The sequence below is a fragment of the Balaenoptera physalus genome (genome assembly GCF_965194825.1).
Source record: "Balaenoptera physalus genome assembly, chromosome: 13".
In the NCBI taxonomy this organism is placed as follows: domain Eukaryota; kingdom Metazoa; phylum Chordata; class Mammalia; order Artiodactyla; family Balaenopteridae; genus Balaenoptera; species Balaenoptera physalus.
In genome coordinates this window covers 52,472,306-52,486,471 of record NC_138892.1, presented here as the reverse complement: position 1 = coordinate 52,486,471, position 14,166 = coordinate 52,472,306, and the positions used below count along the sequence as shown (strand labels likewise).

General features: G+C 37.4%; 1 protein-coding gene across 2 annotated transcripts in view; it reads right to left on the bottom strand.

The window, feature by feature from the left end:
* The window catches only part of WIF1 (WNT inhibitory factor 1), an 87,433-nt gene that overhangs the window by 31,377 nt on the left and 41,890 nt on the right, over positions 1–14,166 (bottom strand). For both annotated transcript variants that reach the window (XM_082422867.1, XM_082422868.1), the window contains one exon: positions 5,601–5,709. In XM_082422867.1, coding sequence (XP_082278993.1) covers positions 5,601–5,709 — 109 coding nt within the window. The remainder of the gene's footprint in view (positions 1–5,600; positions 5,710–14,166) is intronic.

Sequence of the window (14,166 nt, the reverse complement as noted above, 5' to 3'; positions counted from 1 at the left end):
ATGACCCAGCAATCCCACTACTGGGCATATACCCTGAGAAAACCATAATTCAAAAAGAGTCATATACCACAATGTTCATTGCAGCAGTATTTACAGTAGCCAGGACATGGAAGCAACCTAAGTGTCCATCAACAGATGAATGGATAAAGAAGATGTGGCACATATATACAATGGAGTATTACTCAGCCATAAAAAGAATCGAAATTGAGTTATTTGCAGTGAGGTGGATGGACCTAGAGACTGTCATACAGAGTGAAGTAACTCAGAAAGAGAAAAACAAATACCGTATGCTAACACATATATATGGAGTCTAAAAAAAAAAAAAAAAGGTTCTGAAGCACCTAGGGGCAGGACAGGAATAAAGACGCAGACGTAGAGAATGGACTTAAGGACATGGGGAGGGGGAAGGGTAAGCTGGGACGAAGTGAGAGAGTGGCATGGACATATATACACTACCAAATGTAAAATAGATAGCTAGTGGGAAGCAGCCACATAGCACAGGGAGATCAGCTCGGTGCTTTGTGACCACCTAGAGGGGTGGGATAGGGAGGGTGGGAGGGAGATGCAAGAGGGAGGAGAAATGGGGATAATTGTATATTTATAGCTGATTCACTTTGTTATACAGCAGAAACTAACACACCATTATAAAGCAATTATACTCCAATAAAGATGTTTAAAAAAAAAATACCTCTTCCACACTGAGACCAGCATGGTGCTCATACAGCCTCAGCCTCGGTCATGCAAACCACTGCCTCACAACAAGGGAAGAGATGAATAAGGTGGACGAGAGCTCATCCTTGACACCACATGATTATAAGCTGTTCCATGAATATAAATCATCTAACACAAATAGTTATCCATTCATTCTCTCAGCAAATACTTACTGAGTACCTTCTCTGGGCTTCACTTTCTGCTAAGGATGGGGGTCACCAGGAAGAAGATGGTCCTCCCAGAATTAACACCTATATGACAATTTCTACACATTGGATTCCTGATGGTCTTGGTTGAGAAACACCCCTGCTCTGTTGGTTTCATGGGATGACAGAGAAAGAGTGTGCCAACAGGTAAAGCCTTGGCTTGATGGAAACTGTTTTTCGTTATCCAACTCAGGAATTTTGCTGAACCACCCTGCAGTTTGTATTTCCTGTTTTTGTTCTCTTCAGATGCCAGAAAGCAGGCACTTCATAACTGTTAAAGATCAAGAGTTTTCTTTTTCATGCAACGCTTAGGCATATAGGATTCTGTAGGATGAAAGAACACCTTAGCAGCTTGAGGGTATTAAATAGACCAGCAGAGTAATGAACGGTACCTGGATCCTTAGGAGCAAGACACACTGATTTGGTTACTTTTTAATAATTCAAGTTACCCTCACTGCTCACGCTGGGGGGACTGAGCTTAATGAGGCTATTGAATAACTGCCCTGAAATGAATTAAAATTCCCATAAACTTCTTGCACCTGCATTTCTGCAAACAAATTGTACATCTGCCTCCAAAGATCTCTATGGGGGGAGGGGGGTTGTCCGTGTAAAATGTGTGTGTGTGTATAAACGCACACACATGTGCATGAGTCACCTCATTCCAGGCTTGTTCTTTTTAGTCTCACCTTGCCCAAAGTATCATCCACTTTTTCCTCTACATTTTATTAAAGATTCTAAATTATTAGCAAATGATGTTTTCTCTAAACATGACCTATTAAAATATTCTCATATCATATATTCAAAACCTTACTGCTTCAATATCCTAAGAAGTAGAATTTCAGTAAGCTTTTTTTTACTAGACACAAAAAATTGATAAAAATGGGAAGATTTTGGATATAAGCATTTGATTAGAAATCCAAAAATTCAAGATTTATTTTAAGTTGAGCAGGTATAACTGTGCAATTAATTAATACATTTTAATGGGCTAAATGAGTTTGTACTTCTTTAATAATCAGAAAAAGACAAAAGAAAAATTCAAAAATATGAAATGGAAATTGAGAGACATGCTATGTATTTATCTTACTCCTGACCACTTCTTAAGAAAAAGAACAAATATGATCAAGAAAAATTTTATAGAAAATTATCTTCGACTAAAAAGGAACACCAAGTGACATGGCATGAGACTGAGTAATGCCCTATTCCAAGAATTTGGTGGTCATAGTCTAAGAACTTTCTTGTCTCCATGATGTAGCAGTATGCAATAGTACTAGCATTATCATCTGAGCGGAATTGGGGTGCCCATGTATCTGGAATGGGATATTCATATCCTTGAGGCTACAAATCTTAGGTGAGTGTACCTCCAGAACCCAAGACCTTTTTCCTTCATAGGAGCTTCCTAGAACCTAAACCCATCTGGATTGGAAGTAAATCCTCTGGGAGGGCTGTGAGTCATATCGGCAGCACTGGGATGACCCAAGAGAAACTCAGATTCACACTCTTCCTGTCTATACCCACATGGGCACCTATGCCAGGAAATTAGAGAAACTCTGTGCTTATTTAGTCCCCAACTCTTACAGTGCTGGGATGTGGCAATACAGTACATTGGAAGTAGTAGATAACTACAACCTGAAAATGGACTCTGTAAGCGTGCCTGATTTCCTGATTATTTCATCAATTTAAATTAGCTCCTCAGCAAAGGAAACCGTAAACAAAATGAAAAGACAACCTACAGACTGGGAGAAGATATTTGCAAATGATGCAACCGACAAGGGGTTAATTTTCAAAATATACTAACATCTCATACAGCTCAATATAAAAAAAAAAAAACCCAATCAAAAAATGGGTAGAAGATCTAAATAGACATTTCTCCAAATAAGGCATACAGATGGCCAACAGGCACATGAAAAGATGCTCAACATCACTAATTATTAGAGAAATGCAAATCAAAATTAAAATGACGTACCACCTCACACCAGTCAGAATGGCCATCATTAAAACGTCTACAAATAACAAATGCTGGGGAGGGTGTGCAGAAAAGGGAAGCCTTCCTACACTGTTGGTGGGAGTGTAAGTTGGTGCGGCCACTATGGAAAACAGTATGGAGGTTCCTCAGAAAACTAAAAATAGATCTACCATATGATTCAGCAATTCTACTTCTGGGCATATATCCAGAGAAAATTCTAATTTGAAAAGATACAAGCACCCCTTTGTTCATAGCAGCACTATTTACAATAGCCAAGTCATGGAAACAACCTAAATGTCCATCAACAGATGAATGGATAAAGAAGATATGGTATATATATACAGTGGAATATTACTCAGCCATAAAAAAGAGTGAAATAATGCCATTTACAGCTACATGGATGGACCTAGAGATGATCATACTAAGTGAAGTAAGTCAGAAAGAGAAAGACAAATACCATATGATATCATTTATCTGTGGAACCTAAAATATGACACAAATGAACTTATATACAAAACAGACTCACAGAGAGAACGGACTTGTGGTTGCCAAGGGGTAGGGGTGTGGGGGAGTGATGGATGGGGAGTTTGGGATTAGCAGATGCAAACTGTTATATATAGACTAGATAAACAACAAGGTCCTATTGTATAGCTCAGGGAACTATATTCAATATCCTATAATAAACCCTAATGGAAAAGAAAAAAATTAGCTCCTAACGAGATCTTCATTTGATGTCTGACAAATTATTCTAATGTTCCTCTAAAAGAATAAGACTAATCTTCTTTTTTAAGAGACAGGATTGTGCTATCAATTATTTTAATATATTATAGAACTATAAATATTATAATATTAGAACAAACAGTAGTCTCTAAAACCAACTCTTATCTATAAAAAACTTATTGTAAAATAAAGAGCATATCTTGACTCAGTCCAACCTCTTACACTGGAAAAGTTGACAATTCAGAAAAATAATTCAGGTTGAGCCCACCTCATACTACTGCCAAAATAAATTTTTATAAAATATTAGAAGCATGTATAAATTATCACCTAACAGTTCTCTGGAATAGGAATTAATTTCCAAGCATAAAAGTAATAGGAAAAACATCACAAAGGAAAAGATAGTTTTGACCACACAGGATTTTAAAGCCTCTGCATATCCCTCCGCAAAAAAATAAAATAAAACATAAATTGAAAAAATTGCAATCAACAGTCAGTACTTTATAGTGAGCTTTGCAAATTAATAAGAAGAACCACAGTATTTCAATATAAAAATGAGCACGGCACACAGACATTTACACTGCCTAACAGATACAAGAAAATAACTTCCTACCTCATAGGAATTTAAAAATCAAATTGAAAGAACACTGAGAAACCACTTTTCACTTTTTAAGTCAGCAAAACAGCTAACGTGATTAATAACACATGTTGATGAAGTTAGTAAGCCAGGCACTCTCCAACACTGCTAGCCAGGGTGCAAATAGGCACAACCTTTGCAGAAAGTAATTTGGCATTTTGGCAATTTAAGAGCCTTTTAAAAAGTTCATAGTTCATATCATTTGACACAATAATTTTACATCTAAGAATCTATTCTTAACAAAATAATGAGATGCACTTTAAGATTTTGCTACACACATGAATCCAACAAGTATTTTCTGAGAGCCTGTTCTATGCTGGGCCCTGTGTTGGCAGTCATGGTGAATAAGACAAACAGGGCTACTGACCATCTGTTACTTTAAAAATGACGTTTACTGTGATATTTCTAGTATGCCAACCCTAAAAACAATCTAAGTAACACAATAAGGGAATGAGTAAATAAATTATGGTATGTTCATAAAACAGAATATTATAAGGGCATTAAAAATAACTTTTGGAAAAATCTGTAATGACATGGGAAAATGCTTATGTTAAAATGTTAAAAGCCAAAAAATCATTATGCAAGACCAAATATATAATATTACTACAATTATGTAAAAAATATATATACTCAATGTAACATAAGTTACATAAGTGATCTCTGTATTTTTCTACAAGTCATAAAACCTGGGCTCTAGTCTCAGCTCCACTGTTTATTACTAATACATGACTTTGGAAAAGTCAATTAAACCTCACAAGCCTCAATTTTCTAACTTGTAAAATGGAGCTGTAATTCAGGCCTTGACTCCCTCCCAGAACACAAATTAGATAATGCATGAACTGGTGTTTTGTAAGTTGAAAAGTTCTAAACAAATAACTGCATACTGGATTTTCTTAGTAGAGAAGGATGATTAGATCTGAAAGACTGAACCCCTTTCTCCGACTTTTCTATGTCTCCTCTCTACTTCAAATTCCTATTCAATACAATGCTTATTTAGGGGATGTTTTTCTTGACTTGTCCCATTCTCTCTCGATCACTTACTTTGCATCTTTGCCACATTTATATGTACTACATTAATTCACACTTGTTGGCCAAGTATATCTCACATAGTGACTTTTCTTTTTTTAATCTGGAATCATTTATGAACTGAGTTTTTAGGAAATTCTAAAACTTCCATTTCTTCACACCTATCCTAATCTTTTGCCCAAAGGAAATAGGGACATAACAACTGATTTGCCCTAAAATCAATAGATCTCTTCAGGAAAACATTCTGTAATCTCTCTGATGGGTGACATATGGATCTAAAATATTCCCATCGCTATTATATTTTAAGTGTAAACCTTTCTCTGAGGCAAAGACCACCCACCTGATGCCTTGTGAGGCACTGTTCCCAGCAGAGGGACATTGACGGTTGGGTCTGCCATGATGCCTTTATCCAGGGAGCGCAAGGACAGGAATTCATAGAAGTATTCTGCCTACAACAAAAGGCATTGACAGTCAGCACCATGGAAACCACAGAGAGTGGGAAGGCACTTCTCAATTCATCATCCCTCTGATGGAAGACTGACATTTCTCACTACAGGAATTCTGGAGCACACGGCACTTAAAATATTGTGTAGGCATAACTCTCTCTTCTGGGTTTTAGAACTCTAGAATTAGACTCTGCTTGGAGAGAAATGATTCTTTAAAAATATTAATAACACATATCCAAGATATTCACAAGGTAGCCTTTTAGCTTAAAAGGATTGAGAAAACTTCTCTTAAGGAAACAGGTGATGTCAAAACAATCTTCAACTAGCCCTTAGAAAATCCATCTCAGCTTCTTGGGTCATTCTTTAATTCTTTTCAAATCTGACGTGAGTCTTTGACCAGAATTTGGAAAGATGTAATAAATAAGTGATAATGAAAGCAGCAACCTATTGGCAAAAGAAGACATGAAAGTCCAAAATTTAATTATCTTGGTGTTAACGTTTATTTTTCAGTATCATTCCCTTCGGAAGGTTTATATTTTACATTTCAATTTAATTATGGAGAGAAAAGTCTAAAAATGTAAAAACCACCTGTTCAATATGACAACAAGCCGTAAAGCTTTACATTGTAAACATTTTTCATTTTCCCACTGAGTCTAGTTGAGAAAATGATTCTTGCTACTTGAATGGCCATGAAATACTGAAAGTAGTGATGTATAATCTCACTGTAGAGCTTTGATGCTTAACTGATTCTCAGCTGGATTATTAAAACGGTTTGTGATGGAAACAGTGTGTTCTTGCTTAGGAATAAAGAACAATCAATAAATAGCACAGATTCTGAAATGAAAGATAGGCAGATTGAGTGGTTCTGCAGTTATCTGTAGAGATATCCAGAATTTGGATGGGTTAATTAAGTTGATTACATAAACATGGGCTAGGAAGAGGTTTAAAAAAGAATACAGCCTTTCTTATATGCAGTATAAAAATTTATATGCAGTATAAAATTTATTTTCCAATGTGCAAGATATAAGAGATATATGGTAGACATTGACACAACTTTCTGCCTTAAGTCACAATAAAAATGTATTAGGCATTAAGGACTTTACCATGAGGGTGCTAATGCAAGAGGGTAATCTCAGCAGCTATAGGGACACTGTCCATGCCTGGAGTGAGTTGAAAAGCACTTGCAGGTTTCACTAGGTCAAAAGGGGCACCTTCACTGACCAAATTCCCTCTGCAACCACTTCTTTGAATTGTGTCAGTGGTTCCAGAAGACCACTGTGAAAGGTTCCCTGGGTGGGTAAAAAGAGTTGTGTGAATTAATTTTACTAAATTCATTCACTAGGAGGGCCCTGAGGATAAAGGGTCATAAGACAGTTAATTTCTACCCTGTCTAAGGGAAGGATTGCAAGAATTCTGATGAAAGGAGTGTCATCAGGAAAGGTCATTCAATTGGAATGAATTCCTTTGAAAAAGAAAACATTATTTATGTCCCTTCAGGAAAATCAACGACTATTAAAAGTGGGCTACTCCTTAGATGGCGTTTCGTGAATCTAGGTGTTGTAAATGACTTCTACCAGCTGTGCTTCCCTCTATACTTTACTAGATAATATTTGTCATTCCCCTTTTTGTTCTAAAGCATATCATGGTTGGTATTATGAAGGGATTTAGCACCATATGCCCTTGTAATTAATAACTTTTGGTTATTTATATTACCAAGTACAGTAATATCAGCTAGCAACAGTAACACAACAACCACTTGTGAAATTCCACATGCCAAAATATTCGAAATATTTGTATTTATAGTACATTTAACAATGGAAAAGAGCTGAATGGACAGTGCAAATATGTTGAAAATAAAACATTTCAGTAGCTATATTGCTTCAAATAACACATAATGTTATCATTTGCTGCTCCATAATTATACCTTTCACGTTATAAATTAAATCTATGTTTACATGGATGATGTATTTTAAAATTGCATTTATAAAAACTACTATAATTTCAGTAAGTTTTTAAAATCATTTTTTTGCATTAATAAGAAAAAGGATGAAAGACTAGACACCAAGATTAAAACAATGACTGTAGGATTTTTTTTTTTAAATTGGAGTATAATTGCTTTACAATGTTGTGTTAGTTTCTGTTGTACAACAATGTGAATCAGCTGTATGTAGACATGTATCCCCTCCCTCTGGAGCCTCCCTCCCACCCCCCAATCCCACCCCTCTAGGTCATAACAGAGCACTGAGCTGAGCTCCCTGTGCTATGTGGCTGCTTCCCACTAGCTGTCTATTTTACACATGGTAGTGTTATGTATGTCAATGCTACTCTCTCACTTCGTCCCACCGTCCCCTTCCCACCCTGTGTCCACAAATCCGTTCTCTACGTCTGCGTCTCTTTTCCTGCCCTGCATGACTGTGTAAGATTGATAGTAACTGATTTTTTTCCTTTTTCTCTCTTTTCCAAATTTTCTACATGTGGTTCCATGCCTTTTATAGTGAAATAAACTTATTTAACAACAGACATTAATCACATACCCTGCTTTCAGTTCTGTGTGGCTGATGATAATCATTGGCTGTATTTGTATAAATCTCTGATCATAGTTGAAATATTCTTCTTGGGCTTCTGTTTAGTGGGGCCACGCTCACGTAACAATGTATTTAAATCTCTTGCAGTCTCCCTGAAAGTGTGCTTCCAGAAAACAACACTCGGTATTTAAGCAGATCCTGAATGTCTCTTTCAAAAGCTTTTGATGATGTTCACAGAAAGTGGGACTGAAAGAATTTCACTCAGTCCAGAAATATAACTTCATAGAACCTTTGGGTCTCCTGTTGTTGCTTTTGAGTGTGGTCACGTAAAGTAGGTTGGGAAGCACGAATGCGCTATATTCAGTTCCAGAGAGTTTATAATTAGCATTGGCATGGCCTCGCCACAGGTTGCAGCTAGGTTTAATGAACTTCTCTGGCAAGCCAATACTCTGATCTTATCAATCACAAATTTTACACTACAGGTTTTAGGGTGTCCCTTTGATTTCTTTGAGAATCAGTAAACATCATGGCTTTTCTACTACAGTTCTAAGACTATCACAAGGAACTGGTCAAAACAGTTTCTTCTTGGCTTTCTTTTTAGAGATGATGATGCTATAATCTCTAAAGTATATAATTTTCTTCATACCTGGTATATATTTTTCAAAAGGACTTTGTCCATGTTCATGTCCACTGCCTTCTTAAAAACTCCAACTTGAAAACCACTTAGAAATTGACCAACCCTTTGTCTGATCTAAACACTGACTTCTTTCAAAGTTTCACTTTTTCATTATAAAGCAATCTATCAAAACCGCCAATACCATATAAATATTTTTACAAATAAATTACCATCACCATGAGGTAGAGATGAAATATATTCCTCATTTAGCTTAAGGGCTTAAATATTTCCCTCAAAATCACAGAAAATGGCTGATGAAAGAGGTGATAGATTTATTAATGTCATATTATAACTCCTAGACAGGACTTTCTATTTTTACTTTATTTATAATAAACATTCTTAGTCCCAAACCTCTCTCCTGGAAAAACTTATTTTGGGGCAAATAAAACCTAAATTCTATGCCAAAGAGAACAGAGAGCTAGCTTTAAAGTTTGGGAACAAGTTTCACAAATTGCAGATTTATTATTGAGATAAAAGTAACTCAGAGCATGAACTGCAATAAGGAGGTGCCATGTTGGAGAGCATAAAACCTCTATTAGGAAAAAGTACATTCTGTTACATTAAATGACACTAGTGGAAACTCAGGTAGCGGTAACTAGGATGCTTATTTGGGAAACACATGAAAGGATTGCCTTGTATTCAAACAAAGAATGGGTCTATTCAGAAGAATAATTCACTTCTAAATTAAGTTGCTGAGAAATCTTGCTGGCCTGGTTTGCCACGCAGTAAATTTTCTTTTCATAGAGAGGTATAAAAGACACCCAAATATTATCAAGAAAGGAGGGCTGGAAGCCATTTAACTTGCTTCCAAGCAACTTGGCTGAATATTAGAGTTGTTCCTTCCAGAAGAGATGAAGACATCATTTAAACAGCAAAATGGGATAACTCATAAGGCCTTTGCTCTGGCACTCATTTTTGGGTAGACATGGAGAAAGGAAGCAGAGAATTGCATTAACCATTGGAAGGAATGGAGAGAATCCAGTATTTCTTTTCCACCTTTGAAGTTCTGAGTTTATGGTGTACACTTAATCTAATAAGCACAATAATTGCAGGAACCTCTGAGTTAAGAATCAAAGGTTCTTCATAAAACCATGGCTCTCAAACCTCTTTTAACTTCATGTATTACGATGTTGGCCTGTGTTCATGGGAAAACTTAAACAATAAAGGTATCGTATTTGTCCCTCCAAAAATTTCAGGTGATTTAAAAATACAGAACAGGACTTCCCTGGTGGCACAGTGGGTAAGAAAATCCTCCTGCCAATGCAGGGGACACGGGTTTGAGCCCTGGTCTGGGAAGATCCCACGTGCCGCAGAGCAACTAAGCCCGTGCGCCACAACTACTGAGCCTGCGCTCTGGAGCCCGTGTGCTGCAACTACTGAAGCCCGCGTGCCTAGAGCCCGTGCTCCGCAACAAGAGAAGCCACCGCAATGAGAAGCCTGCACACCACAATGAAGAGCAGCCCCGGCGCACCACAGTTAGAGAAAGCCCGCGCGCAGCAACGAAGACCCGACGCAGCCAAAAATAAAAAATATAAATAAATAAATATATTAAAAAATACAGAACATGCTGCCATAGAGTTTGAAATTTTACAAATAATTTTTGCTGAGTGTTCATTATACTCTAGTCACTGTTCATTTAATTGTCACAACAACCTACTATTATAGCATACAAGTATGTTCAGATTAGCCAGGCCCTGAGCATGAGAATTACTAAAGGGATATAAAATAGCTCCTACACGGTATGTGAAATGCAAGAAGAAATCTAAAATAAGCAAGAAAGGAAAAGAGTTCAATGCTGAAGTCCCAAACAAAACGAATAAGCATGCCCAATGCTTAAAGTAATCTGACACCTGAATGTCTAGACCAAAAATGCCAGATCTCACGTTCTTCCTCGGCATTCTTCTTGTTACCTCTCTGCAAAATTTCATCCTTCAAACTCACAACTCCTTATCCTTGGATTCTGGGACACTCCGCTGATTCTTCTCCCACATCTTGACTTTCCTGCATGTCCTTATTAAGTCTCCTCTCAGCTCACGGTCTCAGAAAATCATTCGGACTCAAGCCTCAGCTCTTCACTCTTTACATTCTGCCATAAAACTCCTGCACTTTCACAGACTGAAGTACTGAATATTTCCTTCTGAGCAATGATGCTCAGCGCGGACCATTCACACCACGTCATGGCGTGCTGTGTCAGCACGGAGCCTCATTCACAAAGCACCATCCCCACCTGCTTTCTTTGCATCTGTCCACAGTATTATCATTTTTCCATAATAAAGGCACCAAACCTTAGAGTTGTTTCTTGCCTCTCCCGATAGCCAGACACCAAAATCTTATCCTTTCTCTTTTCGTAATCTCTTTTGATTCTGTCTCTTCCTTTCATTCCCACTGCTCACCCTAACCCAACCTTTATTTCTTCAAGGTGGCATTACTGTAACATTTCTGAAATATCCTGCCTCTTTAAAATATCTGCCATAACATAAGCCAATATATCTAATGAAAACATCACTTTTTTATTGAAGTATAGTTGATTTACAATATTGTGTTTCAGGTGTACCACATAGTGATTCAGTATTTTTGCAGATTATATTCCGTGATAGGTTATTACAAGATAATGGGTATAATTCCTGGTGCTACACAGTATATACTTGTTGCTTATCTATTTTATATATAGTAGTTTGTATTTCTTAATCCTATCCTCCTAATTTGCCTCTCCCCCCTTCCCTCGCCCCTTTGGTAACCACACGTTTGTGTTCTATATCTGTGAGTCTGTTTCTGTTTTGTATATACATTTATTTGTATTATTATTATTATCTTTTGATGTGGACCATTTTTAAAGTCTTTATTGAATTTGTTACAATATTGCTTCTGTTTTACGTTTTGGCTTCTTGGCCGCGAGTCATGTGAGATCCCAGCTCCCCAACCAGGGATTGAACCCACATCCCCCTCTGCACTGGAAGGTGAAATCGCAACCACTGGACCGCCAGGGAAGTCCCTGTATTATTTTCTAGATTCCACATATAAGTGATACAAAGTATTTTTCTTTGTCTGACTTATTTCACTAAGCATAATATTCTCTAGGTTCATCCACACTGCTGCAGATGGCAGTATTTCATTCTTTTTTACGGTGGAGTAATATTCCATTGTATGTATAAACCACATCTTCTTAATCCAATCATCTGTTGGGCACTTGGGTTGTTTCCATGTCTTGGCTATTGTAAACAGTGCTGCTATGAACATAGGGGCTCATGTATCTTTTTGAATTAGTATCACTTTTGCCACATCACAATCCTTTCCTGTCTCTCTTTATCTCCAGGATAAGGCCTTTAGCCTGTTTGAATGTCCTCCACAATTTGGCTCCACATTTCCTTTATTTCTTACTACTCCCCAACAGGGATACACTGATGGAGCTCAACTGGCCTGCTCTGTACATACCAGAGCCACACCTGTATTCCAGTGTTTTGGCCTATATTGACCTGTGATAGGACTTAAACCAGCCTGGCCCTTAAACATGTACCGCCATGTATTATTATGAAAATTTTCACATGTGTATATCACGTATTCTCATATACATTTTGGATTCTTTGTGTTGAGGATGGGATTATATTTTTTTTCCAAAACTCTGTTGGAGATTCACTCAGCCTTGTGCACAGCACAAGGTGTTTAATAAATATTTGCTGAATGAATGAATGACCTACCAAGAAACATCCAGATGTGTAAGCCCACTGCGTTCCAGAACACATTGTTGTGGTGAAGTGGCATTAGCCTCTGACTCTACTGATAGGCAGCAGCTTCTCTGTTCTGGCAATTGCTAAATTACTTTTATGGGTCAAAAGATTCTCTTTTACTTTGCTGTATGGCAGTCACCGCAGCATACATAGAGAATAGAGAACATTTTAGAAGAAAGGAGCAATCAAACAAACATTGACATTTGATATCCAGCCAATCTGGGCATAGTTTGTAACCGTTTTATGCTTGTTTGGGGACAAAACCTTGGCAATCAGGCTCCCAGAAGGAATATAAGCAAATCGTGTAAACAAGGTCCAGTTCTGAAACATGACTGTCCAATGCTCTTCTGGTTCATATTTCTCACTTGCATCTCTCCTATAAGTTACATATATATAATTATAACGACATGCAATTTATATAATTTAAAATTTATAAATTTTGTAAAATTGTATAAATTTACATAAATTTTGCATTCTGTAAGTTACAATATGCAATTGCCAATGTCACTGAAATATCAACAATGACTTCTTTCCTGGTTTCTTTTGAAACTGGCCCTAAGAGGAACTTGTTTCAACAACAAAAAGAAAAAGCACCTTCTCATGCAGAGTAGTTATTTAATTATGTAGCTGGCTTGGATTAAATTGACATTGAAATTAACATTTTTAAGGAGAGAATTTCAATCAGCCTAGTTCTTCTGTTCTAGTAATCGTTTTTATACACACTAGAGTAGACCACAGTCAGTGGGCTGGTTGAGGGAGTGAAGTTATTGGAATATAATGGTAATAGTAAAACTTAAAGTCCAAGTAAACACAGCCGGGACCACAAGAGTTTTGTAAACTAAAACTGGCAGGAGATCACACGGTTTGGCTTCACATGAATCTGAAATATCTAAGACATTTTCCATTTTTTCCTCCTAGGGTTTGGAACCATCATCGCTCATGCAAACCAGAAACAGACCCGGTTATCTGACAAATCCCTGGCTAGTCACTCTCTTTTAAGATTCCTAAAGACAGGAAAGCAATGCAAGAGAGCTAGCTATATTGCTATTTTGTATTAGATAAAATGAAAAGTTAGGTTTTGTCTTCTTTTTAATTTTTTTGAGGGAGGGGTATAACAAGGCAGCAGAAAAGCAAAGCATTAGAGAATGGAAGAGGTTTTTTTAAAGTTTTTTTGAAGACTGAAAAAAAGGGTATCAGTATAAAGACCATGTAGGCTCTAAACAAAATTCGGCACACATTCACCAGACTGCCAAAATTTTCCTTGGAAAGAGCAATGTTGGTAGGGTAGGAGATAGATGGGCCCCTGGGCTGGATGGCCGGTGTTTGTCAGGTGGAGTAAAAGTGAAGCTTTGTTCTCACCAGACTCCAGAAGCTGAGCTCTGCTGAAGTAAAGAGATAAGATGACCACTGCCGAGGTCAAGGAAAACTTCCCTGTCTGCACACGCACAGGAAAGCTCCTTGGGGGTGAAAAAGGGAGGGGGCGCCACCCTCATAATAAGTGTGGACATACGCCCCACCGGCCTCTGCGGTGGGA